This window comes from Zootoca vivipara, chromosome 8, assembly GCF_963506605.1.
Source record: "Zootoca vivipara chromosome 8, rZooViv1.1, whole genome shotgun sequence".
Taxonomy (NCBI): Eukaryota; Metazoa; Chordata; class Lepidosauria; order Squamata; family Lacertidae; genus Zootoca; species Zootoca vivipara.
Window position 1 is genome coordinate 56,713,796 of NC_083283.1, and position 26,656 is coordinate 56,740,451.

Below are 26,656 nucleotides of genomic sequence, written 5' to 3' on the forward strand. Positions count from 1 at the left end.
TAAGAGGTTCAAGGTTATGCTTTGCACATGAAACTTAAATTTAAATTTCTTTATGTAAAAATAAATAAATAGATAAAGAACCATTGAGAACCATCAACTGTTTAGAAGCTGCCAATTCCAGTTCAACATGCAAAACTCTGTACATTTTAGGAACATTTCCTGACTGATTTTCACATGAAATAATTTTCCCTTTCCAGCAGGATACTGAGATTCAGTGTGCAGAGAAATTCTTTCAGAACCTTAATGCAAAATTATCTCCCAATGGGGGGGGGGGGACGCCACCTAAACAAGCCCCCTCCACACTTGGAAATTCATAGAAAATTGCTGTCTACCAGTTGACAGACTATGCAAACAAAAGGCTCCATTTCTTTCCTAGCAGGTACTCAGGATGGATACTTATCTCTCATTTGCATTTCACCCCGAAGCATTACCCTATGTTAATATAACCCTCCCTTTTCTAATGTAGCAATGATTGAGTGTTTTGCCAATTTTTTTCTTCCACAGCACAAAAAAAAAAAAGAAAGAAAAAGTGAGGAGTGAGGAGATACAAACAGTAATTTCATTTCTCTTTGGCGCTTCTCTTTAGCTTATAAATAATCTGCTTCCATTTATTAAATCAGTTTTTCCATTATGTCTATGAAATTATTCTAACAATAACCAGGTATTGTTTTGTGACTGTATTTTGTCAGGTAGTCTTGCCTGAGTATTTCTTATTATGATGAATTTCAAAGCTTTTTCCGTTATTTTACCATTTTTCCATCTTAATTGGATATTTCACCTTCAGATCTTTAAGGTTCCTCTCCAATTTATAATGTCTTTGTATTATTTAATGATAATTCTTTTTTTAAAAAAATCTGATATCTTTGTGTCAAGTCCAATTTCATTTGAAAAATTGTTGTGTGAGTGGTAATCTAAATTTTATTGTTTTATTTTTGTATCTTTTTTTTGGTATTTCTACTTTTTCTTTCTGTACATACAAATGTAGCATCTAACTCATTCTTTCCTGTAAATAATAATAATAATATTAATCCCTTTCAAACAAGATACGTGAACCTCAAAGAGAATTCAGAACCACATAAGGAAAATGTTAATAACTTATCGATTGTGTCCTAATTAACAAAATTTTTGTCCTTTGTTTCCTCCACAGCCAAACTAGGTGAAGTAAATTAAACTGACTGAGCAGACAATAACAGCAGTAATTAAATATGAATGATAATAATAATATTTAGATGAATAAAATGCTTAACTATGATCTTATATTCTTTGCAGCTTCCCAAGAAGAAATTTCTAGAATATTCTCCCCTTTCTTGACTTTATCATTATTATACTATTTATTATTATTATTATTTAGCTAATTATATCTTCAGACCCCAACCCCCTGCAGGCCTATTTTCAAAAGGATGTTTTACAGGAAACCAAATTGACATTTTATCTCTTTGATCACAACCTAAGAAGGAGGACCTAGAAAGCTATAACGTTTCAGCAAGGTTTAGAAGTGCTGGCATAGAAGTACTGTTAACTTCCTCCCAGTGACTCGAAGGCAGACAAGAAAACCCCCTTGTTGGAGATACATGCAAAAGCAGCAAGAATTATCTCAAGTTCACCTGATTGCCTCAAGATATACAAGTGGCGTATAATTAATAATTTGAAGGTTTTGTGCATTATGTGTTATATAGGAACACTGAAATGTGTCAAATGACTTTGGGACAAAGGGGGAAAGTGAATTGCAAGGACATTCTCTCTCCTTGACCTCAAGACTCTGTGCCCTAGGATTTAAAAGCAGCCGGAATTGTCTCAAGATCATGATGGCCTCAAGACATACAACTGATATATGATTATGTTTTATGTTGTGTGATATTCGACAGAAACATTGAACTATGTCTGACAGTATGTTATTTCCACAAGGAGGGGGGGTGAACCAATTTTGTGTTTAATTGTTTTTTTATGTTTAATGTATAGTGTCCCAATGATTTTTTTTGTATTATTGTATGCCTTTTAAAGGATCAGGATATTGCATAGTCCAGTATTTAGATTAGATCAACTTATGACCACGTTTTCTTGTCCCACCTGGCACTCTGCAGTGTGCCAGCCTTCTTACACAATTTTAGATTGTTTTAAATCATTTTACCAAGAATAAGCCCCAAGATCCATGAAACACCAGATAAATGAAGGTATTTATGTCTTGATTTAACAGGAATGATCCCTTTTAGAGTTAAATTTGACTAATTTGGACATGTTTTATGGGGCTGTATAAATTCTAATTGGGTCAGTTCTAATTGGGCAAGTGTATCCAAGGTGCAAGTAGCTTTCTTCCTTTAAGAGCAACTGGGCAACTCCCTACAGTGCAAGGCCAGAGCCTATAATAAAGGCCCATAGGAAGCCCAAGGCAAAGGCATCTCTCTCATGACATGTCCAAACCTGTGGCAGCTATGGGGGGTGCCAGGCGACATGGTCAATATGAAAGCCCTAAGGGGATTCACCAGGGATTGTTGCTGTTGTGCCACGATGGAGGTGTGCAACCAGAGGAGAGCTAGCTTTTGACACCTGAAGAACACACAAAAGGGTAAACAAACAAACTGCACTTTCCAGTCAATATTGGTGGACCATCCTGTTAAATGAAATACGTAGACCATTTTTGAGAAATGCTTCTCCCAAAGTACTAAAACAACACATCTGGTTATTCTTTTGTGGGGCAACAATTTTTAAGAAAAATTATAGCCCCAAATGGGGGATATTGTTATAAGAATTTTGAGGTCATATATATATATATAATAATTGTTCATAAAACATGTACATGAATGTACAGAAACATGTCTGAAGCAGCACAGGAAAACAGGCCTGACTGACACCATTTTGACTCTCTCTGACCAGGTGTTCCTCTGCAAGGAAGAAGGGGGGTGGGGGGAACCTTCTCATTGTCTCAGGAATTAAAGTGATAATCCCTGGCATCCTGATACCTGACTGCCAGACAAAAGGGTGTGATTAACTTGGCTGGGAAACAGGGAAATGTAAATATCTCTCAATTTTGTTGATTAGGTTCTGGGGGCAGGGGGCAGGGTCCAGGGTGCTCAGATTACTGCCACCAGACCTCCCCTTTCATGATGTACCTATGATGAATCTAGGGAGGGGGGGTCTTGGGCTACACCCCTTCTGTGACATATGGATGATGCTTCTGGGGGGTGGGCTGAAACCAATTTCAAATCTCTTTTTAAGGGCAAGACATCTTTGTTTGGGGTTCCTTCCTTGTTCTCCTGTGTGAGAGGAAGGACCCTGTTGCAACAGCAAAAATAAAAGTGCCTTGCTTCGCACGTCCTGGTTTGGTCTCTGTTATTTGGTGGGCAGGAGACGCTTAAACTTTGTCTGCTTGCCAGGATACCTGGACTCTTCCTGGGTCAAGGATCCACTTAATTCTAGGGCCGTGTAGCTCTGCAAAATTTTTACAACAGTTTCGACTATGGCAGACCAACACGGCTACCTACCGGTAACATCTCTATTTTAGCTGATTTTTCTCTTCTTAACACTTGTTAAGATGCACATGGCAATTTTCTTAAAACATCTAAAATCCATAATTCTCCATCACCACACCAGAAGTTTGATAAAGGACGGACTTGTTATTTGGAATGTTTTTCGTTAGTGGACACACAAAAATTACTGAATTTCTGTAGGGTCCCTTGTAGTCAACTACAGTACCACTTTAAACAACTACCAGGAAACCAGATCAGCAAGCAAGCAAGCAAACAAACAACTGCCACTGCCGTCCATAGCTGCCAAGTTTTCCCTTTTCTCACGAGGAAGCCTATTCAGCATAATGGAATATCCCTTAAAAAAAGGGATAACTTGGCAGCTATGCTGCCGTCCTGCTTGCTGTAGCCGACTCCACATGCCCTAAACAGCCAGAGAAATGCATGCTGGGACTTGTAGTTAACGTTAGAAGAGCTTTGCAAGCCGGCATCTATATCCCACAATCCCCTTCGACGGGGCAGAAAAACACGGGGCAGTGTTATGTAGCGCACGCGGAGGGGCGTGTAAGGGAACGCGCGCTTGCGTCTCCAGTAAGATAGGAGCGCGCGATGCAGGAAGGAACCGGGAGGCGTGGCTGAAACGTGCCCCGCCCAGGAGCTGAGTGTGTTCAGAGGCTATTACATTATCCGATTGCCTTCGTTGTCTCCAGAGGCGGGCCGGATTTAACGCGGCGGCCCCTTTAAGCTGGCTCGGGCGCCCGGGGAAAAAAGGCTGTCCTGCGCCTGCGCAACGGAGCCTTGACCTCGCGCTCAGTTGGCGCTGCTCGTGACTACTTCTTGTTGTTATTTTTTTTTTAAAAAAAAAGGTGGTAGTTGGTGGGTGGGGGAGGGGGAAGCGCAACGTTTCGCGTTCGAGTCTCCTCATTTAACCGGCAGCGGCGCCCCCGTCGCCATAGCGACCTGTCCCTAGCAGAGTCGGGCCCGGCGAGTCGGGCCCGGCCCCGGAGGGAGCCCCAGCGGCCGAGGCCATGGAGGAACCGGGAGCGGCCGCCTCGTCCTCCTCCTCCGGAGGGGACGCCGCCGCCGCGTCCGAAGTGACGGAGATCCGCGTCTCCGGCCCGCAGCCGCTGCGGCTCTTGGAATGGAAAGTGTCGGCCGGGGCGGCCGTGAAGATCGGCTCGGTGCTGGCGGTTTGCGTGCCTATCGTGGGCTCGGCCCGGCCTGGAGCCTCGGCCGCCCCGCAGCGGACAGCCGAGCGAAAGGTCAAAGCGGAACGGCCGGGAGTGGTGCGGGAGCTGTGCGCGCAGCGCGGGCAAGTCATCCCGCCCGGGTAAGAGCGAGAAGGCGGCGGAGGGGTCGGCCGGGGCTTGGGGAGGGTAGTGGGCGGGGAGCCGGGCCCCGGGAAAACGCCGCCTCCGGTGGCTTTTGCCTCGGCTTCTACGCCTGGATTTGGGAAGCGCCTCTGGTATCCGCTCTGCTCTGCTCTCTCCTGCGAAGATCCGGGACAGGGTGAGGAGAGGTGGGAAAGCGCGGGAGGAGCAGCCGGTGCCTTCCCCGCCCTCTTCCACGGCGGCGCCTGTGACAGCCCAGGCCCCGCTCCTCCTCTGGCTCAGATGCGGCCCCTAATTTAAAAAGGCGCCGCAGCGAGGTGGGCTCGGCCGGCGGCGCTTCAGGCTGCCCGCCCGCCTTCCTTAGGTCTCGGTTGAAGCGCGTTAGGAAACCGATCTTTGCTCCCCGTCTCCATGGAGGAAGTACCGGTAGGAGGAGTGAATAGCGAAGGGCGAAACACAACCCGTTTTTACTTGCTTTTGCAGTCTGCAAGGCCAGTTGCAATAATGTAGGTTCCCACATGGCTTTAACACTTCTGAAGTGAAGTTTTCAAAGATGTGCAGACAAGCCACAGGCTAAGCACATGGGTAACAGCTTTCTTTTATTTATAGCCCACAGAGCATAACAAGTAATCAGAATTCAAAACGAGCTTTTAAAAGCCCCAAAGAACACAATCAAATTTAAATAAATTATTCCACCTGACTACATTACTGAACAGACCGTCACCTTTAATGTTCAGGAGGCCTATAGGAAGAGGGAGAAAGATGGACAATATATATCGGGGATGAGAGTTTTCCATAGCCTTTGCCATTGCCCAGAAGGTTTTCTAGGCTAGTCATAGGCCCCCAAATTTCAGTGTATGGTGGTATTGCAAGAAGGGTTTCCTCAGCAAATCTCAAAGCTCTCATAAGACCCTTCTTACTCAATTATTTCTATGCCATTCGATGATTTGTTGTGACGTCATAGTAGAGCTTGACTAGCTACTTACTGTTTCGTGCATGTTCTGCCTGACATTTAACTAATTACTGTAATATAGGGCTGGAGAACCTGTAGCCCTCCACTTGTTGTATTTCATGGTTTCTCCATTGGGGATCTTATAGTAAAACTTTGACAGCAGAAGAAATTATAAAAGGTGAGAAGGAGGAAAGGAGGACAAATTATGGGGAGTCTGATAAAATACAGTGACTTGAGCTATATATATGGAAAGGCAATATGGTGCCATGGTTAGAGCATTTGGCATAGATTGAGAGAAACTGAGTACAAATTGCAAAGCATGCTGAGTGACTTTGTGGCAGTTGCCGTCTCAGGATAACCTACTTCACAGGATTATTGTGAGAATAGAAGGAAGTGTCTGAATTCCTTGAAGGAAGGGTGGGATGTAAACCTGATGTAGAGTGTGTTGTTTGTGTTTAAATTTGTGGCACACCCTAGCCCAAGGGCTCAAAGTGAGTAACCGCAAGATAAACAGCCTGTGATTAGAGACACTTTAATTAACCTGAATAAGTCAGACCTGCTGTCATGAGTGTAGACTGTGTGGAGGAAGCAGGCCTTGGTAAAATTTCTTGGTAGAAGAAATGTTAAAAGGCCTTGGTAGAAGAAATGTTAAAATTAAATATGTTGGACTTTATCACTTAAATTTATGTCTGTTTATACAAATGTAACACTCATTCTAATACTCAAGAACGCAATTACACAAGTCTGATCCAGTTCAGAACAGTTTTTCCTCTTGGTTACTTTTTTCTTTAATTCCTAATTTGCAGTGATGATTTCTTGACCTATGTTGTACCTGAACACAAAAAATGCAGGAAATGCTATTGTAAAATTAATTAGACATTAAATTTCAGGTGGGCAATCACACCCCAGAAGTTGATAGACCTTAACTCTTGTCATCCCTGAACATAGCTATCTATTAAAGAAGATTTCAGAGTAGCTACACTCTCTAACTTCATTCCAGAGATATATGTATGCAAAAAGATGCTGTGATGTTTGGGGTGTGCATCTAGATACTGAGGTACATAGTACCTTAAATTCTACTCTTCTACATATGATATTGACCTGCACTGTGGATGCACTATCAAGAATACAGGTGGAGGAAGGACAGGTGAATCTTTCCTTTCTCCAAGTGCCTGCTTGGTTTCCATGCTGGCTGAGGAAGAAGGGGCTTTTTTTTCCTTCTGTGGTTAGTACAGAAATCAAGTAGATCAAATCTCCCCCATCTTCTCATTTGCCTTTCTGAGATGTCTAGTTTCCTAAATGTACCAGACATATACTTACACACACGAATGTGCATGTTAATGGTCTCTGGGTTAGCCTTTTTTTTCTTCCCATGCAGCAAGGATCCTGTGTTGCTCTGAACAAGTAGTTTAGCTGTTACCTGCCTGCAGATGTCCTCCTGCAAATGGCCTTATGAGTATTCAGTGTCTGTTTTTGTTTGAGCTCAGTTTTGGAGTGGATAAAAGCATTTACCATGTATTATTTATTTATTTATTTAAAATGTATATCCTTACTTATTGTTTGAAATAAATATCCTGACTGTTTGTTTAAGTGTATGTGTAAAAATTCAAAGCATCAACCAAAACATGATTATCAAAAGTACACTGTAGACAAGGCTTTTGAGAATTGAATGGTTCTTACTTCATGCCTAAGGGCATGGTCCTAACCCTAGATCCACCAGGATGAGCTAGTTAGGATGTGGCAGATCTCCAGGTCAGCCAGAGATTCGCAGGTGTAAATAACTCCCTCCTCCCAGCTCAACCAGGGCTAAGCTGGCTGAGCCAAGTTTGACTAAACTTACACTACGTACTATGAGCCTGAAAAATAGTGCTCCAGGCAAATGGTGGGGATGAGAAACTATTTTAAAGGCTTGTTTTCCCTCTGTCAGACTGCTCCTGAGTAGAGTTTGGATATGATGTACTTTACGCTAGTTAACTTACTGGTAAAGGTAAAGGGACCCCTGACCATTAGGTCCAGTCGTGACCGACTCTGGGGTTGCGCGCTCATCTCGCATTATTGGCCGAGGGAGCCGGCGTACAGCTTCCAGGTCATGTGGCCAGCATGACAAAGCCGCTTCTGGCAAACCAGAGCAGCACATGGAAACGCCGTTTACCTTCCCGCTGTAGCGGTTCCTATTTATCTACTTGCATTTTGACGTGCTTTCGAACTGCTAGGTTGGCAGGAGCCAACTTACTGGTAGGTCTGCATAAATCATACTGGTTTCCCATACTTAGGATTGCTTCCTAAAACATATTGCGAGAGATGCCTGCTGAACCTCCTTGGGAAGAGCATTCCACAATCAGGGTGTTAAAAGGAAAAAGTTATTCAAAGGAGGAAACACCCAGAAGATGACCTTAACAAAAGAGTTCACATAGGATAATACAATCCTTCAGATACCTCACTTCCAGGCAGTTTGGGGCTTTAAAAATCAAAATCTTTGAAGGTATACCTCGTAACAAACTGGAAGCCAATTTCAATACAACATTTTGTCAATACAAGCAAAATATGCCTAGCATGCTGAGTACCTATTAATAACTTCAACTGCCATGTTGCAGGAGTATAATGCTTTTTACAGAAAGCACATGGATCTGCTGGATCTCTCAGCGGCTTTTGACACCATCGACCATAACATCCTTCTGGATCGTCTAGAGGGTTTGGGAGCTGGGGGCACTGTCATGCAGTGGTTCCGCTCCTTCCTCCTGGGCCGTGTTCAGAAAGTGGTGGTGGGGGATGAGTGTTCAGACCCCTGGGCTCTCACTTGTGGGGTGCCTCAGGGTTCTGTCCTCTCCCCCATGCTTTTTAACATCTATATGCAGCCGCTGGGAGAGATCATCAGGGGGTTTGGGCTGGGTGTCCATCAGTATGCTGATGATACCCAGCTCTACCTCTCTTTTAAATCAGAACCAGTGAAGGCGGTGAAGGTCCTGTGTGAGTGCTTGGAGGCGGTTGGAGGATGGATGGCGGCTAACAGATTGAGATTGAATCCTGACAAGACAGAAGTACTGTTTGTGGGGGACAGGAGGCGGGCGGGTGTGGAGGACTCCCTGGTCCTGAATGGGGTAACTGTGCCCCTGAAAGACCAGGTGCGCAGCCTGGGAGTCATCTTAGACTCACAGCTGTCCATGGAGGCACAGGTCAACTCTGTGTCCAAGACAGCTGTTTATCAGCTCCATCTGGTACGCAGGCTGAGTCCCTACCTGCCCACTGACTGTCTCTCCAGAGTGGTGCATGCTCTAGTTATCTCTCGCTTGGACTACTGCAATGCGCTCTACGTGGGGCTACCTTTGAAGGTGACCCGGAAACTACAACTAATCCAGAATGCGGCAGCTAGACTGATGACTGGGAGCGGCCGCCGAGACCACATAACACCGGTCCTGAAAGACCTACATTGGCTCCCAGTACGTTTCCGAGCACAATTCAAAGTGTTGGTGTTGACCTTTAAAGCCCTAAACGGCCTCGGTCCGGTATACCTGAAGGAGCGTCTCCACCCCCATCGTTCTGCCCGGACACTGAGGTCCAGCTCCGAGGGCCTTCTGGCGGTTCCCTCACTACGAGAAGCCAAGTTACAGGGAACCAGGCAGAGGGCCTTCTCGGTAGTGGCACCCACCCTGTGGAATGCCCTCCCACTAGAGGTCAAAGAGAACAACAATTACCAGACCTTTAGAAGGCATCTCAAGGCAGCCCTGTTTAGGGAAGCTTTTAATGTTTGATGGATTTCTGTATTTTAATGTTTGATGGATCTCTGTACTTTAGAATTTCTGTTTTGTTGGAAGCCGCCCAGAGTGGCTGGGGGAACCCGGCCAGATGGGCGGGGTATAAATAATAAATTATTAAATTATTATTAAAATAACAATGGGAATGTTGCATTTGTTCTGGAAGGCCACAATTTGCACACTAATCTAAGTTGGTAAAGAGTACTTTAAGCAAAGATATCACTTAGGCAACCATAAACAAAAGAGTTGAGAGCAGGCCTAAGCATCCCTAATAAGTACAGTAGTGCAAGGACAAGCCAAATGCAGTGTTTCACCTTATTAGTCCTCACCATTCTTATTACTGAGTCAAAGCAGTAGAACAGGATTGGTCAGCATGATATCCTGATGACCTTGCTGCCTAGAATTGAGACAAGTTGTAGTCCTGCAACAGCTGAAAGGCACCATCTTGGCTACCCATGGCTTAGAAAATGCCACCATTTCACCTGGATAGGACTGTACATACTGATGACACTTTACTCCAGAGCATGTATGATCTTCCGCAACAGTTTCATGTAGATGTCTCAACAAGATATAACCCTGTGGCACCCCATAGCATATATGTAATGGATTGGACCAGTGGTAATGGCACTCCCTTATACGTAAGTGCAATCACCAATGTGCTGTGCCCTCATCTCGCATTTTGAACAGGCAGATAAGAAGTACGTAATGCGAGAGAGTAATAAGAAACCTTGAGGGTACACAGGATTATTAGCAGAGTTACACCCTGCAGTCCTTTTCACAGTGAAGGTCATCCATCCACTGAGCAACCAAACCAATTTCAATGCTAAAACTGGCAAATCAGATTGAAATGTGTCTTGAAAATGTGCTATTTGGGGTTTTCAAGAGGTGTGTCCATTTTAGTGAAACTAAATGCACAGAACTTCATATCATCTCAAAACGTTCGGTTGTAGTATTGTGCATACTTTTTACAAGCCCATTCTAGGATGGTAAGAGAGCCATGCTGTTAAACCATTTAAAATAGTACTTGGTCTACATTTTTATCTCCTTAAAAAAACACACCATTCAAGACAAGAACTTTATTCCTGTGAGGTGAAACTAAAATGACTTGTCAACCAGTACTTCAGATAGCTATGAGCCCTCTCCCAACAGTAAGCCATTTCCCTGATCTTAATCAAGCATTCATTTCAAACAATCCATTCATTTCATTGACATTGTTCAGGAGAACTCCCCAATGAATTAGGAACATTAGGAAGCTTCCCTATGTTGAGTCAGACCATTAGTCCATCTATCTCAGTATTGCGTATGCTGACTGGGATTGGCTCTCCAGGATTTCAGGCAAGGTTCTTTCCCAACCCTACCTGGAGATACCTTGTCCTACCTTCTGCATGCAAAGCAGGTGTTCTACCACTGCACTGCGGCACAGTCCTTGTGCTATGGATTGTGCCCAGATAGAATATCTCTGTAAAATGTATGCTTTCTGGGATCAGTTAAATCCTATAAAAGAGGGCTTTTTAATAACTAAAGTGAACAGTGATAGATTCTGCTGTTATAAAAAAAATAAGTAGAAATAAGCATAAAGAAAACTATAAAGCAAACACATTCTGTATTGTGTGAATCAACATAAGAAAGTTGTGAAATATCATGGATAGTTTTTATGTTTCTGTCCACCAAGCAACTGTTGCCAAGATTTTCAGACTGTGATCTATGGATCACTGGTTCTCCTTGACCACCACACAGATGGAGTATTAAAAAGTTGACAGCTACCATACTTCCAAATACAGTAGCAAGATGAACACTGAACCTGATCAGAGGCTAACAAACATTACATTTAGCTTCATAGGACTTCATTCACAAAACAGGCATATTCACCCCATTAGAAAAGCAAGAATGCTGATATTAAAGTGTGCATTTATATGTGCTTTTAGTATGCAGAGCAATTTTGAGTGGTCTACTGAGATACCCCCATGCACACACACACCCCAGCAATTTTCAGGTGGTCTGGGTGGAGGAGGTAGATTGGTAACTGCTGTTCTAGTATTCAGTGTGACAGTCAGTGTAAACCCCGATTTCCCTACTTCTAATCTGATACAGAATATTATATAATGAAATATATAATATTTCATTTAAGTTAATATTTAAGTTTTTCCTTAAATAAGATTTTTCTTTGCTTTCCAGAGGTGTCCTATTGCGGCTGGAAGGATGCAGCCATCCAGTTGTTATGAAAGGCTTATGTGCAGAGTGTGGCCAGGATTTGACACAGTGAGTATTGTAGTATGGACTTTGACTTCTACTGATGGTGCTGCATTAAACTGAGGATTGTCACCTTTGAGGAACTTAAATTGAAATCAATTGCGTTGCATTGGAATAATGCTCTTCATACCTGGAAAGAACAATTTATGTTTATTGTATGCCCAGCAGTGCCAGAAATAAGTGGGAGTACGGGGCATATGAACTTGCACCAGCATAATAGTAAAAAATAGAAATAAACATCAGTTTGATGATAATAAATATGGCATTCTTCATAAAATGTATGCAGCGGACTAAAACATTGGTAGGTATGCGCATAGGTTTATTGATGGATAAACCAAAGAATCATTCTTTCAAAAGGAACGCAAAACATACTTGCAGAACTAGTGGGCATGAATGTAACAATAAAGTATCAAATGGGTGACAGTGTTGTACATAGAAAACCACGACAGTAAAACTTCTTTTGTAGTAGGAACTGTGCCCTGTTCAGGTCTCCAGAAATACAGTCAAGTTTGTTAAACCTCTTGAAATAGTTCTGATTAATAGAATTGATGGGAGTGTCTTGGGGGTTTGAAATAAAGATTAAGGCTGTTGCCTGTAAAAAAAAAACCTTCATGTTTAAATATCCATTTTGTGTCCATTGTCTTCACAAAGGCCAAACAGGATATTCTTGATATAATTATCAAAATGCACTGCTGCGCACTGATGTCATATGGCAGCTTATGTGCAGATGAAGCAGGGTGGATGAAGATCAACAACATTTTGAAGCCAAGCGTAATCAGTATTACACAACTGCTCATACACCTTTATTTATTTATTTATTTATTTATTTATTTTGATTTTCCTCCAAGGAGCTCAAGATAGCACACATGGCTTTTCCCCTCCCCATTTTATCCTCACAACAACCTTATGGAGGTAGGTTAAGCTAAAATACAGTGACTGGCCCAAAGTCCCCCAAGGGAACTTCATTGCTGAGTGGGGATTAGAATCCTGGTCTCCCAGGTCTTCATCCAACACGCTAATCCCTACATTACACTGAAAGCAGTTTTTTTATTGGGATGCTGCCACCCTGTATTCCTATACAGTATTCCAGTTTAATTCTTTCTGGGAGCAAATGCAGTTCACTTTTGGAATTTTAATTAAAACAAAAACATACACAAATCCAAACAATTTTATATTTCAAAACAGAAATGTGGTATTTGTTGTAAATGGTTGTTGTTGTTGTTGTTGTTTAGTTGTGTCCGACTCTTCGTGACCCCATGGACCAGTGCACACCAGGCACTCCTGTCTTCCACTGCCTCCCGCAGTTTGGTCAAACTCATGTTTGTAGCTGCGAGGACACTGCCCAACCATCTCGTCCTTTGTCGCCCGCTTCTCCTAGTGCCCTCAATCTTGCCCAACATCAGGGTCTTTTCCAGGAAGTCTTCTCATGAGGTGGCCTCAGCTTCAGGATCTTTCCTTCCAGTGAGCACTCAGGGCTGATTTCCTTAAGAATGGATAGGTTTGATCTTCTCACAGTCCATGGGACTCTCAAGAGTCTCCTCCAGCACCATAAGACTATCTAAAAGCCTAACATTTCCCTCAATAAACAGAAATGAATCCTAATCCTTTTCCCCATTTTTCTATATGCTTCATAGGATGCCAATAATTTAAGTACATAGATGTGTATATGTACTTGGGTACTGTACCAAGGTGTGCCATTTTTCCTGTTCTTAAATTATATTATTCTGCTTGCCAATTAAACACCATGTAAATTTACTGTTTGTGTGCTCTGTTTAAGGCTGGTTGGTGCAAGTGATAAATAAGTTAGTTGTCTTTAAAACTTATGGAACAGATCAGTCCTGTTAGATTTTTTTTGTTTTTGTAACTGTTATTAATAAGATTTGTCTGATATCTTTCACATTGTTGTTAGGTTACGAAGCAAGAATGGAACACAGAATATGCCAGTATCCACAGCAACTGTATCAATGGTTCATAGTGTACCAGAATTGATGGTTAGCTCTGAAGTAAGTATACTCCTACTCTTCCCCTTTTTTGGCAGGGGTCCAAAGTTCAGCAGATCTAATTAGCAGAATTTCTTCATTATGAACGCATGTAATACAGCAAGTTTGTCTTAGCTAAATTTAAAGTTGAAAGCAACTCTTTTAAGTAGATGGAATCCTAAGCTATACATGTTTCTGATGTGTTATAATCAATTTTTAGTTTTGAAGGGAGAACTACTGCTTGCTCCCTTGGATTTCACTCCATATTCTTGTTGCACAAAGCCTGCCAAGACAAGTTTAGATGGCAAACTTATTAAATTTATATCCCAGTCTTTTTGCCAAACACAAAAGCAGTAAAGCAACACAATTAAAATACTGTTGAAATTGAAATAAAAATGGGTATAACAGTCACATACCCTCACAGCTAATATTTTAAAAGTAGCCACGAACAGTATATTTTGGCCATCAAACACCTGGGTGCAAGTAAAATGTTATACCCAGGAAACCAGCTGCTTTTACAGCACGTGAAGAGCATGGGAAATGACAAATAAATAAAAAAGTACTTTGTACAACATGCATAATAGTTTCATTAGTGCAAGGATTTCCATTTGCACAAATGGAGAGTTCTGCTCTGGGGGGTTGGAGGAATCTCCAGGAGAAATTTAGGTTGCACATGAGAGGAGAAGGAGGTTCTGCTGCAATCAAGAGTCTTTGCACTAACAGAAGTACTTCATTGGATAGCACTCCTTTTTTTGCGCTTGTAGGAGGAAAATTCACACTGCATCTGCCACATACCAGAAGTTAAAATAAACGCCTTGCTGCAAAGTCCACTAATTAAACATGTTGATGCAGTGAGTCTGATACATACAAATTGGTAGGATTTTGGAGGCCTAGAGGGCAACTCTAAGATGATGTTCCACTTCCATTTGTTCTTTAATATGAGTGAAAGGAGCTATTTAAATTGAATTTTGGCTGGCTGTTGTTTGTTTTTCTTCTTTGAAATTACTGTACGTTGCACTGTGTCTACTGAGATCTGTTGAAATTAATCCTCATTTTATGCTTCAAATACACTTAATGGGATACTCTGTTTTTATTGTAGCAAGCTGAGCAGTTAGGAAGAGAAGACCAGGAGAGGCTACGCAGAAATCGAAAACTGGTGCTAATGGTAGATTTGGACCAGACATTGATCCATACAACAGAACAGCACTGCCAACAGATGTCTAACCGAGTAAAGCAACATTATTGTTCTTTGCCAAAATACATTAAAACTGTTCAATATTTCAAGAATAATGAAATGCTTTATAAAGTTCATAAACTAAGAGGCATCCAATTCATAGCAAATAAAAACTTTCCAAAATATATAGTAGATCATGAGCCCTTGTTTATTATTCTAGCTTTCAGAAAAAAATCAAGGCATCTAAGCACTAAAAGTAAGAAAATATAAAACAAACCAATAATAAAAATACTGGCATACATACTAAATCTGCAGTAGCTACAAAGAAACAACCATTAGAATTTGATGTCCAAACATTGAAAATAAGAAATACAGCCTTAAGGATGGGACAGGATAAAATCAATAATATAAAAATAATGCATGTGAAATTTGCTTGTATTGCTTTTTGCCAGAAAAGGGTGGTAGTCAACTAAATTTTACTCAGAATAGACTAAATGAAATTAATGAACACTAGTTAGGTCCATTAATTCCAATAGACCTTCTCTGAGTGAAACTTAGTTAAATAATCATCTAGTGAATATTCAGTGAAAGTACTTGCCCACACAACTAGAGGTGCATAAAGGTTGGGACTTTTCAGGAACTTCTCCTACTTCAGCTGTTACGAAATTTGCTCTGAGGTCTGGTGTACTCTCCAGTGTAGCAACTGAGAGAGCTGGAAAAGACACTTGCTGCCCATGTGGGCTTTCTGGATCCTAGCTAGAGAAATGGGAATGAAACTGAAGTTACCTAGCTAGCTCCCAAATATTCTTAACTAAATTGATCTACTTGACAAATAGCTGATACTACTTCATCATATAGTGACTATTTTCAGTCATTCTATGATAAGGTGGTCTAGCCTGTGACTCCAGATGTTGCTGAACTACAACTCTCATGATTACTGGGCATTGGCTTGGGCTGACAGAAGTTGTAGCTCATGAGATATTATAAAAACCATGGCAAGCAAATGTAAATGCTGGGCTGCTCTTTTTATTGAACTTTATACTGTATATTTGTAAGTGTATACAAACGGCTAATTTTTAAAAGTTTGGTGCACCTAATAGTGGTTGAAAACTGAATTCTTTTATAAGCTGAAAATCATTCTGCCTATGCCAAAAATGGGTTTTATTTATGAGTTATAGCTTAAGTCTTACCAGTGTTATCTCTCCCTTTCAGGGAATATTCCATTTTCAGTTAGGTCGAGGGGAGCCTATGCTACATACACGGTTGCGTCCTCATTGCAGAGAGTTCCTAGAAAAGATTGCCAAGTTGTATGAACTACATGTGTTTACCTTTGGAAGCAGACTTTATGCACATACAATTGCAGGTAAGCAATTCCATGAGAGGTGATGGACTCTCACTCCTTGGAGGTTTATAAGCAGAGGTTGGATGACCATCTGTCATGTATGATCTAGGTGAGATTCTTGCATCACAGGGGGTTGGACTAGATGATTTTCAGGATCCCTTCCAACTCTATGGTTCTATTCTAAGTACCATAATACAGTGGTACCTCGACTTACGAATGACTCAACAACCGAATTTTTCAACTTATGAATGGGGCAAATGGCCGCACGTTTACGAATTTCTCGACATCCGAACGGAAACCACAGCGTTTTTAGATAGGGTTTTTTCAACTTACGAATTTTTAGATGGGGTTGCTTCAACTTACTAATTTTTCCATTTCCAATGCATTCCTATGGGAAATTGCGTTTCCAATGACGCTTTTCGACTTACGAATTTTTCGACCTACGAAGGTGCCTTCAGAACGGATTAAATTCGTAAGTCGAAGCACCACTGTATAGAACATTAACTATCAAGTGGCTGCAGCGCTGTTCCCAAATTGCTTTTCAAATCTTGTTCAAAAGTATTGTTGTTATACCCTGCTATACCATTAGCATGGGAATGAGAGAATCGGATCACCACCCCTTTTTTAGAGTTTTGATCCAGCTAAATAGTGGCTAGGTGCATTGTTTCATATACATGAGGAATGAAGGATATACATACAGTAGAACCTCGATTTTTGAGCATCTCGGAAGTCGAACGTTTCGGCTTTTGAATGGCAAAAACTAGGAAGTAACTGCTTCAGTTTTCAAACGCTTTTTGGAAGCCAAACGTGCCACGCGACTTCCGTTTTGAGTTTCCCTATTGTATTGAGGCTTCCATATTGAGTTTTCAGTTTTCAAATGTTTCGGATTTCAAATGTTTCAAACGGTCCTCCGGAACAGATTACTTTCAAAATCCGAGGTTCCACTGTATTCCAACAGGCAGTAAATTAAAGTTATTTAGTGCTGAAAGCATGCTTATCCTACTGCATTCTATCATTGACTTCTTGTTACTTTGGCCTATTTAAAGCACTCAGGGTAGTAGTTCTGTTAGCACAAGAACTTCTGGCTTCTCTATAGAATTTCATCTCTCCCTGTTGCCCCCCATGCCCTCCCCAAATCTGTTCTGCAGGTTTGGGGGGAACCCCCAGAACGAGCAAAGAGGTTGCTGAGGGAGAAGAGAGTTAGAAGTTCCATTGCACAACCAGAGGTCCATGCACTAACTGAACTACTTCATTGGATATTGCCCTCGGTTTTACAAAGCACACAAAAAGCAACATTCATTTGTAAGAACAAACTGAAAATCTGCAATTGTGCGGTACCTTCATTGGGACAAGCCAAACTGTCACACAAGCTTTCAGGCTCTCCAGAATGCTTCATCAGGCATTACACAAAGCTATGAGGGGAGGCAGGAAGAGGAGGAGTAAAAATGGGAAACGTACATGGCTAATCTGATAATGTAGCCATGAGATCAGCTTGCAAACTTTGCTCCAAGATGCAAACTTTCTTCTGTTTTGAGAATCACTGTTGTCCCTCAAGAATTCTCAAGAGTGAGAGAGCAGGCTTAGGAAACCTTTTTGAAAATTAGTGTGTCAGCATCTCTCATGGCTCACTTTCCTGCCGTTGCCATGAGACCATGAGAAGCCAGAAGTGACGAATAATATATAACTGCCCTGAAAAGAATGGGGTATGTAATCTGGGTGGAGGGATTCAATTTTTCCCTCAGATCTATATAGGAAGTGTCATGGTTCTGCTTGAAAGAAGAAAATCCACTCTCCAACTGTGGTTTTTATTGCAGTCATTGTTTACAATAGTGTGTGCATGCTTCAAACACAAGGTGGCAGCATAGCTGCCAAGTTTTCCCTTTTCTCGCGAGGAAGCCTATTCAGCATAAGGGAAAATCCCTTAAAAAAAGGGATAACTTGGCAGCTATGGGTGGCAGTAAATTTAAAGAGAAATTGTGTTGAATGAAGACTTCATTTAATGTGCAGTGGCGCCTTGATGAAAAACCTGTGGCCCTCCAAATATTGTTGGATTCCAGTTTCCAGCCAATGGGTGTACGCATGTGTGTGAAAGAGAATGGGAATGGATGCTGGTGGGGTGCACATAAAGGTTCCCTGCAGTTCTTGGGTTGAGAAAAAAATGTATTTAATCTATTAACTCTGCTTAATAAACTAGGATTTGCACAGGCTGCATCACCCTCATGCAGCCCCAAAGTCCTCTTTTCATGTGAGTGGGGAAATGAGCTCTGAAGCTGTACTTAACCACAGTTTCCCTTTACATGCATACTGGTAAACTATGCTAGATTCATTCCAACCACATTAGAATATTAGGAAATCTTTTAAGGATGAGTTGGGAATCTTCACTTGTTTGGAAACCATTAATCATTGTTTCTGGTTCCCACATAATGGGAAGCCATAGCTAATTGCAGCTTCCTGGTTTGTTTCTCCACTTCTGTGATGGACTCTGCATGCAAGTGCATGGAGTCATTCATATTTTGGCTTGTTAAGTCATGATTTGATTGTGCAAACCAGGTCATTAAATAACCATTACTTTGAGTTTGTTGCTGGGTATTGTTGTTCATGCATGGAAATGTAAGTCACCCATAAATGAAATATGTTCTTAGGAAAGTCTCAGTTGACACATAATGTATTATTCTGATATAATTAAATAGCAGGTGAAAACAAAAAAAGAAAGTGTTTCCCGATTTATTCCTCAACTGATTCTTGAATGTAAGCTGTTTATTTCTGCTAATTGGTCTCTTAAGAAGAATCTGTTCCTTCTTTTTCCACTTTCTCCTTAGCCCTAATCTACATGTGTTGATACATATAGATTAATAAAGGACTGTCCAGCTGATATACTGGCTGATATACTGGTCATTTCTCCCTGTTTCTGTTGTTCAAGGTCCTACCTTTATCTCCAGGAAGGGACACAAAGTGAACTCACTCAGCTGTGCGGAGCTTGTAGGAGAGGGCTTGTGTTTTGATCTAGCCCACCGACCGATCTAGTTAGCAATTGACTTGTGTAGATAATGAATATGGGGAAAAAACAACAGACCATTTATGGAAATATTGTTGTAACATTTTTATTTAAAATATTCACACCTCACTTTATATTCTACATTAAGTGGCTTATTTCACTTTAGTTGGCCAATACATCTTTCTACGTTTACTTGGGGATGGTTCTGTCTAGCTAATTCTTTCAATTCATTATGCCTAGGTACTGCAAGGGGATGACCCTACATGAATTTGCTGAAATTCTTAAGCATAGTCGGGTGAGTTAAGGTTGAACTTCTATCCTTAACTCAAATTTTCTTGTATTTGTGGGTTTTAAGTTATTCCTGTAAGACACAATAGTTTTTGCCTACATGTATCAATTTTTGATAGGTGACTAGTGATATTGGAAAGTGTGTCACTGAAACATTTTATAGGGAATTCTAGAAAGTTATGTGTCAATAAGCCCCTGAACATCCAAATCCTTCAAAGAGCATCACATCACTCCCTGAATGTCTAGAAATGGATATTGCACAGTACCATAGGGGTCACAATTCTAAAATAACTTTCTCAGAAATTTTGAGTGTTAGTTTATAAAACAAAGTTTACACTGGGCTTCTCCAGATATATAATAATGCAACCTGTGACCCACCAAAGAGAATGCAGCTGACCCTGACATATATTTTGTGGTGCCAGATGCTTAACAACCCTTTAATTTGGACAATCTCTGGCAAGCAGCTAAACCAGGAGGCTTATGAAACTGCAACATGTGACTGGCAGACCACAAGTGCAGGCCTGCTTTAATGTGATTCCCCCACTGATGAAACTAAAAATGGTTTATGTAACATGAGGAAGTAGCCTAGAAATCGAATGCAGAATTCTTACCTGATTATAGTCCTTAAAAATCAGTTTTTCAAGACAATTGTCATCCAGCCATGTTTTTAAAAACAAAGCTTACTATTTCAAGATAACTCAGAAGTATTTATGTTCAAATCTTACAAGTATAACTTAAAACCTGCAACTACAAGAACTCCTATTTAAACTTTCCCTTAACTTGCCCATTTTGCTTAAGAATTGTAGGATGCTTTCCACTGCTTTGGCTATCTACAAACCCAATACATGGCACTGAACAAATGAGGGAAATCGTCTAATGCTGAGACTTGCTATGAAGTGTTTACAATGGTATACTGTTGTATCACAAAACAAGATGTGATGCTTGACTGGCCAATGTGTTGACCTAAATATGCTATGTTTACACTTAAGGAATAAACTACAAATATAAACTTCAAAATCTTTTTTTCTATCTAACAATAATTCACGTTTTATTAAAAACATTCAGGAGGCACTCATAACCCCAGTTGCTTGAGAGAAAACCCCATGGATTTCCATTGGACTTTCTTCTGAGTAGACATGTTATTGTGACCCTATCAGTCATGTTGCAAGTTATATTAGCAAGTATTTATTACAATTATTTATGGCACAATACCATACATGCCTACTCTGAAATAATCCTTATTGAATTCAGTGAGACTTGCTTCTAAGGGTGTATAGGATTGCAGCCTTAATGGCTTTATACCAATCTCTTGATTTATGTGTAGTATTTATGGTTTATGTAGTAGATGGATGTATTTGGTGATCTCATTAATAAATTTCAGTTATGCACAGTAATTCATATTAAAAGCTGCTTTTGGCTAAAATAATCCTGTGGTATTCCAGAGAAAATCATACAAAGTATGATGATTCTTGTGGAAAATACATATTAATTTTGAACTTCTTTTTCTTAAAAGCATTCTTGGACTCTGAAAAGAAGCTTTTTTCCCATCGAATATTGTCAAGGGATGAATGTATTGATCCTTATTCTAAAACTGGGAACCTTAGGTATGTATTGGGATTGGAATATTGTTCGTGAAGCATTTGAAGGGATACTGCTGGAAACAAATAACATAATTTCAGTATCTTAACTGCTTTTTTAAACTCCCCAACCTGCCACTCCTGGTCATAAACATAAACATCTCAATGCCTTTTTAATGTAAAGCAATGGAGATCATATCCTGCCCACATTATCAGAAACTGATAAGAAAATAGATTGTTATTGCTTTTGTTTTTCTATAACTATTTGCATTTGAAGTGATTTTCAGGTGGCAGGAATGAGAGTTAGAATTATTTATATGAGTGCATCTTTGTCTCCCTGTAAATTCCCTGCCCCAAACTACTTCTTTTTTAAAAACTACTTGTGTTCCAATGGAGGTTACTTTGTGTCATGGAGCTCAATCAGAACAAAAATATGTTGTTGTTGTTCTTAAGGTTGCTTCAGGGAGAAACCATGGGTGATGGAAGGGTTCAGCTCTGCCCATTCACACCATGCTTTAAATCTCCCCCTTCCTCCCCCTCCCCTTCTGCTTTTGTAGGGATTTGGCATGACTGGGGTTGGGCGTGCTGCCATCATATCTATTTTGACCTTGTGAACTGCAGAATAGGAGCCTGTTCAGGTGTTACACTCTACACTTGTGCACACCCACCCACAGCAGAACATCCCCCAGGTATTTCAGTAGAAATCTCCCCTGCCCTGGATATAAGTCATTTTTGTTTAGTATATTCAGTATCTAGAAAAACAGAGAGCCTGCATTCAAATAGGCTCAGCATCTTTGGTTCTCAGCATCTTTGGTCGCAGACGTTATCTTCTAGATTTGGTGAGCGGATTGGAGCAGAAACGCATGAACCCAATGATTCCTTCAGTCTCTCTGTGTAGAGCTGGTAGTGGGGAGTAATTTATTACAGGCCCTAAGAGAACTATGCAGCTAGGTAGGACTTGTCTCCTAGTTGTACAGAGCTGTATTGGATACATCAGTGTAGCAGGATCTCTGACCTGCCTGACAAATCGATACAAACAGATCTTCATGGGTAATAGGTTTATTTTAAATCTCTTACACAGCATGATTGAATGTTATGCTGTTTCTATATGTACTGCATATATCAAAGCTTTGAGTATGAAACTATTACTCTTACCATCCAAAGAAGCTGAGTCATAGTATTTTGATTCCTTTATAAAAATAAAATTAAATAATGCAGTTATGCGCTCCCATTGCATATCCAACATTTCTGTCATAAACAGCTGCACCCTAACTTGAAAATTCTAATGGCATTCAAAGTTAAAGCTAAATTTCTTGGGATTATAAGCCAATTTTATCATTTTGTCCAGGAGAACAGCCTCACTCATACCACTAGGTGGTACCTGACACTACTTTGTTAATCACATAATATAACTTAGTTGAAAGCAGTGATTGATTAAATTGTTTTCCAGGTGCCAGAGTTACAGGTGATGCTTTCTACTGCCCATCTTTGTAACAGCTGATTATAAAAAAACATTCTTGGTGGATCTGATTTTTATTTTCTGTGCATTTAAAAGTGAAGGTCCTGTGTATGTATATGTATATGTGTATATATATTTATATGTATCTATGTCAATTCAATATGGTTTGTTTTCTTTGGTCAGCTTCTGGACAGTTTTAAGCAAAACTGATTAATATTAATCATTGTGCTTTAAGAAAACAAACTAATAATGTAAAGGACTATAATCAATATTTGAATTTAGAATGTCTTCCTATTTTATATCTTTATTGAGTAGATATGCCTTAATATGAATCATTTTAAAGAGTTATCTAATCAGTCCATTTCACTTAATCTTTCTCCTGTTTCTAGAAACTTATTTCCTTGTGGTGATTCCATGGTTTGTATTATTGATGACAGAGAGGATGTCTGGAAATATGCACCTAATTTGATAACTGTGAAGAAATATGTATACTTTCAGGGCATAGGCGATATTAATGCACCGCCTGGATCAAGGGAAATTCAAATGAGAAAGACAGGTAACTGTTTTAATGTGTGTTCGTTTCCTCTTCATATGCAAGGTATCATATCGATAACATAGTGTTTTAAAACAATTCATTAACTAATCTTAAAACAGTTTTTCAAAACTATTAGAAGTGAGGATTTCAGATTCAGATTCCTTTTCAGTTTGACTACCAGAATAGTGGACCACCTTTATTCATTGTATTTACACTACTTCTCAGGCAGATCCTACTGGTTCTATATAATTTGTTGCACAGCATTTGGGGGAATCTCAATACACCAAGTTGCCTCAAGTTGAAAACAAATTTAAAATCACGAGTTGCATTCTCCAAAGATACATGCTTTAATTGAAGCACAGCATTATTTAACACAGTGTTAGGGCCTCCTTGCTTGCCTCCTGTGAAGACGATACAATATGGTATCATCTTTTTTCACGGGAAAAATGTTCCATTACTGAAATTGCTTTTATTCCATAAAATGTGACAATTTGATGCAGTTCAAGTCAAATTTGGCAGTTTAAAATAGTTTGGAAAAGCAAACTAGATACTGTATTATATTAAGCATGACTCTTATGGGTCCTCCCCCCCCCATTTTAAAAAATAGCAGCTCCTAGGGCAGGGTTTAAAATCTTTCTCTTGTTATGCTGTTTTCCCATAAAATATCAGCATATTCCAAACAACCATTTTTGTCCCTGAAGCTGTCATTGACTACAGTATTACCTGACTTGTGGCAGGGAGAGATTTTTGTTGGGAAAAATGAGCCCTGGAAGGTCTTCAACCCTATGGTCCAGATATGAATCCCTCTACCCCATAGCTGCTGTTTAAAGGAGGGCAAAAACAAAAGACACAGACTTTTGAAATGTCATATCTATTTTGCCCCTCAGTCACAAGCACAACCACTGCAGATGATAAAGTGTGATAAATTGCCCACAGGCTAGTTGTTATTAGAACCTTCCTTTAGTGAAAATGAATGTGACTCGGAATAGTTCCAAATCAGTCCTCAGCCTAAACAAATAACTAACAAGTAGTGTAAGCATGTTTTCAGATGGTGACAGTGAAACTAAAGGTGCCTTTAGTGAAAGTTAAGCTCCATTGAAGTAGCTTAGTAGAAAATAGCACATCCATCTGTAGTTATTTGGGTGTGCTAAAATTAGAACATTAACCTTTTTGGTACCTTTGTTTTCCTCTTTATGTTTAGTAAATGTGCTTTTAAAGCCAGACATGCTGTATCAGATCCCTTTTAAGGCAGTTGTCTTCATTACAAAACTTTACAGACCGCTCCCCTCCAGTTAAAAATATTGCAGCTTATGGCCTCAGTTGCAGCCTTGGATGTTTGTGCCTGGAATCCTGAGGCAGAGTATCAATAAGTCTGAAAAGACAAGTGCCCTTACTTGTTTATTAATGGCTTGTTATTTGTTGATTGTGTAAAGGGACCTTCCATCTCCCCATTCTTGGGCTATTCTAAGCTTGTGATCCTCCTCCATGCATGGCTGTGTTAAGAGGAACTACACAATGACAGAACACACACACACCCCACTGCTGCCACCCCATGTGTCACACACAAGCTAGCCCTGCTTTACTTCTGCATGGTGAGAGTAGATGCCAGGGTGGTGCTTGGCAGGGTTACCCAGGCACAGGGTGCCAAAGGTGGGACACATGAGGGTAAAGCAATATATTGTTGTACCCTGTGACTTGGCACGTCAAGCTGTGTTTGAGTGCTAGAAATCTATTCTCCTGTTGCTATGTTGTAATAGGATGTTCAATCTTTTTTTCATCCTCTGAAACAATTGAATCTCTATGCTACATATGTAAGGTTTTGAGCAAGTTATTTGTTGACCTAAAAAACTTAAGTGGAACCTTCTATTATTTCCCACCACAACCCCAGGCTTCTGGTTTAAATAAAGATAAGCATAATTGGATTAAGTGTTTTTAGCTATTAGATCTTTTGTATATTTGTTACTAAGCATTTTGACTTCAAAGACTGATTCATTTTAATATGCATACATATCTCTTAATTTAGCAAATCATTCTTCAAAAGTAACAGAGGCATCGGACCCAGCAACAGTAACGGGAGACTCTGAAGAAGCAAAGAATATTGGAAATGTAGACGAACAAAGCAATGGCATTCAAAAATCTGCAAATGAAGTAAATGGCAATAACTCTATCAGCAGTGAGACTCCATCCTTGGATTTGAATTGCAATGATAAAGTTAGAGACTCCTTAAGTGATTCTAAACATGGAATGGATGTTACTAATGATGTGATGAGTGCCAAAGAATCTCATGTGTCTTCAGACGACGATAATAGGACAATTGTAGGCAAACGGCAGATTCAAAACAAGAGTACAAATTATTTGGACTTTGAATTGTCTAGTGATAGTGAAAGTGACAGTGGGTTGGATGCTAGGAAATCCTCCTCCTCTTCTCCTACAGATAGTGAAAATGAAGGAAAGAGAAGCTGGAGAAAATCAAAACAGCCTGTACTAGAGGAAAGTGCAGTGCCTATGGTGGGAACTGATACGAATGTAGGAAAGGACGGACAGTTGAACCATTCTGCAGACTCTGTATCCTCACCTAGCATCAATCCACATCCCAAGGCATTCGATCTGGAAGCACATGAAGAGAGTGAACAAGACAGCCTTTGTAGCCTAGGAAATGGTTGCGTGGACAAGAAAGAGGCAGAGACAGAATCTCAAAATAGTGAGCAATCTGGGATAACTGTGGGAGAATCTTTAGATCAAAGCATGGAGGAAGAGGAAGATGACGATACAGACAGTGATGACCATTTAATATATCTTGAAGAGATTCTTGTTCGGGTGCACACGGACTATTACTCAAAGTATGATAAATATGTGAGAAAAGAAACAGATGAAATTCCAGATATAAGAAAAATAGTGCCAGAACTGAAACGAAAAGTGTTGTCAGATGTTACCATATTATTTAGTGGATTATACCCAACCAATTATCCCATAGAAAAAACTCGGGAGCATTATCATGCTACTGCACTTGGAGCTAAGATTGCAAAAAACCTAGTATTGAATGAAGATGACCCCAATAAGCCAACACACCTTATTGCAGCAAGAGCTGGTAAGTAAGAGTAAATCCAAAACATGGGTTTGAACTAGGACTCCGTGTGAATAGGTGGTCATACGAAGCGTCTAGCAATGTAGCAAGCTTCTAATACTGCTGTTCAGATATTTCTGTGCATGAATGTTTTAAGAAATCCCCAGGATTCAGTGATTTTGAAGAACATTTGTACACTTTGGGGACATTCCTCCTTTAGCCCAGGTTGTTTCTTGCTTCTGTTGGTATCTAGAAATGTGTAAGTTGTTTATCTGAACAGTTGGCTGGGCCTGTCAGCAAAACTATAATGCTATATGCCTCCGTTGCACACAAAAAATTATCTTACCTTTGCATCTGAATCCCGATTTTGTGAAAATAACTAAGACTTTACAATTGTAGTCATTGCCATGTTAGAGACTGCTTTAAACACATGGGGAGAACGTTAAAAGCATCCAAGCTGTGTTCTTAAGTCCCTCTGAATTCAGCACCTAATCCCT

The 26,656-nt window shown here is 40.4% G+C and overlaps 1 protein-coding gene across 1 annotated transcript in view; it reads left to right on the plus strand.

Moving 5' to 3' along the window:
- Nucleotides 1-4,029: 4,029 nt before the first annotated feature.
- The window catches only part of CTDP1 (CTD phosphatase subunit 1), a 50,871-nt gene continuing 28,244 nt past the window's right edge, over nt 4,030-26,656 (plus strand). The window contains exons 1-8 of the mRNA XM_035125056.2: nt 4,030-4,791; nt 11,672-11,755; nt 13,656-13,749; nt 14,825-14,953; nt 16,112-16,262; nt 21,038-21,128; nt 22,950-23,116; nt 25,119-26,183. Of these exons, the coding sequence (XP_034980947.2) occupies nt 4,490-4,791; nt 11,672-11,755; nt 13,656-13,749; nt 14,825-14,953; nt 16,112-16,262; nt 21,038-21,128; nt 22,950-23,116; nt 25,119-26,183 (2,083 nt within the window). The 5' untranslated portion in view covers nt 4,030-4,489. The remainder of the gene's footprint in view (nt 4,792-11,671; nt 11,756-13,655; nt 13,750-14,824; nt 14,954-16,111; nt 16,263-21,037; nt 21,129-22,949; nt 23,117-25,118; nt 26,184-26,656) is intronic.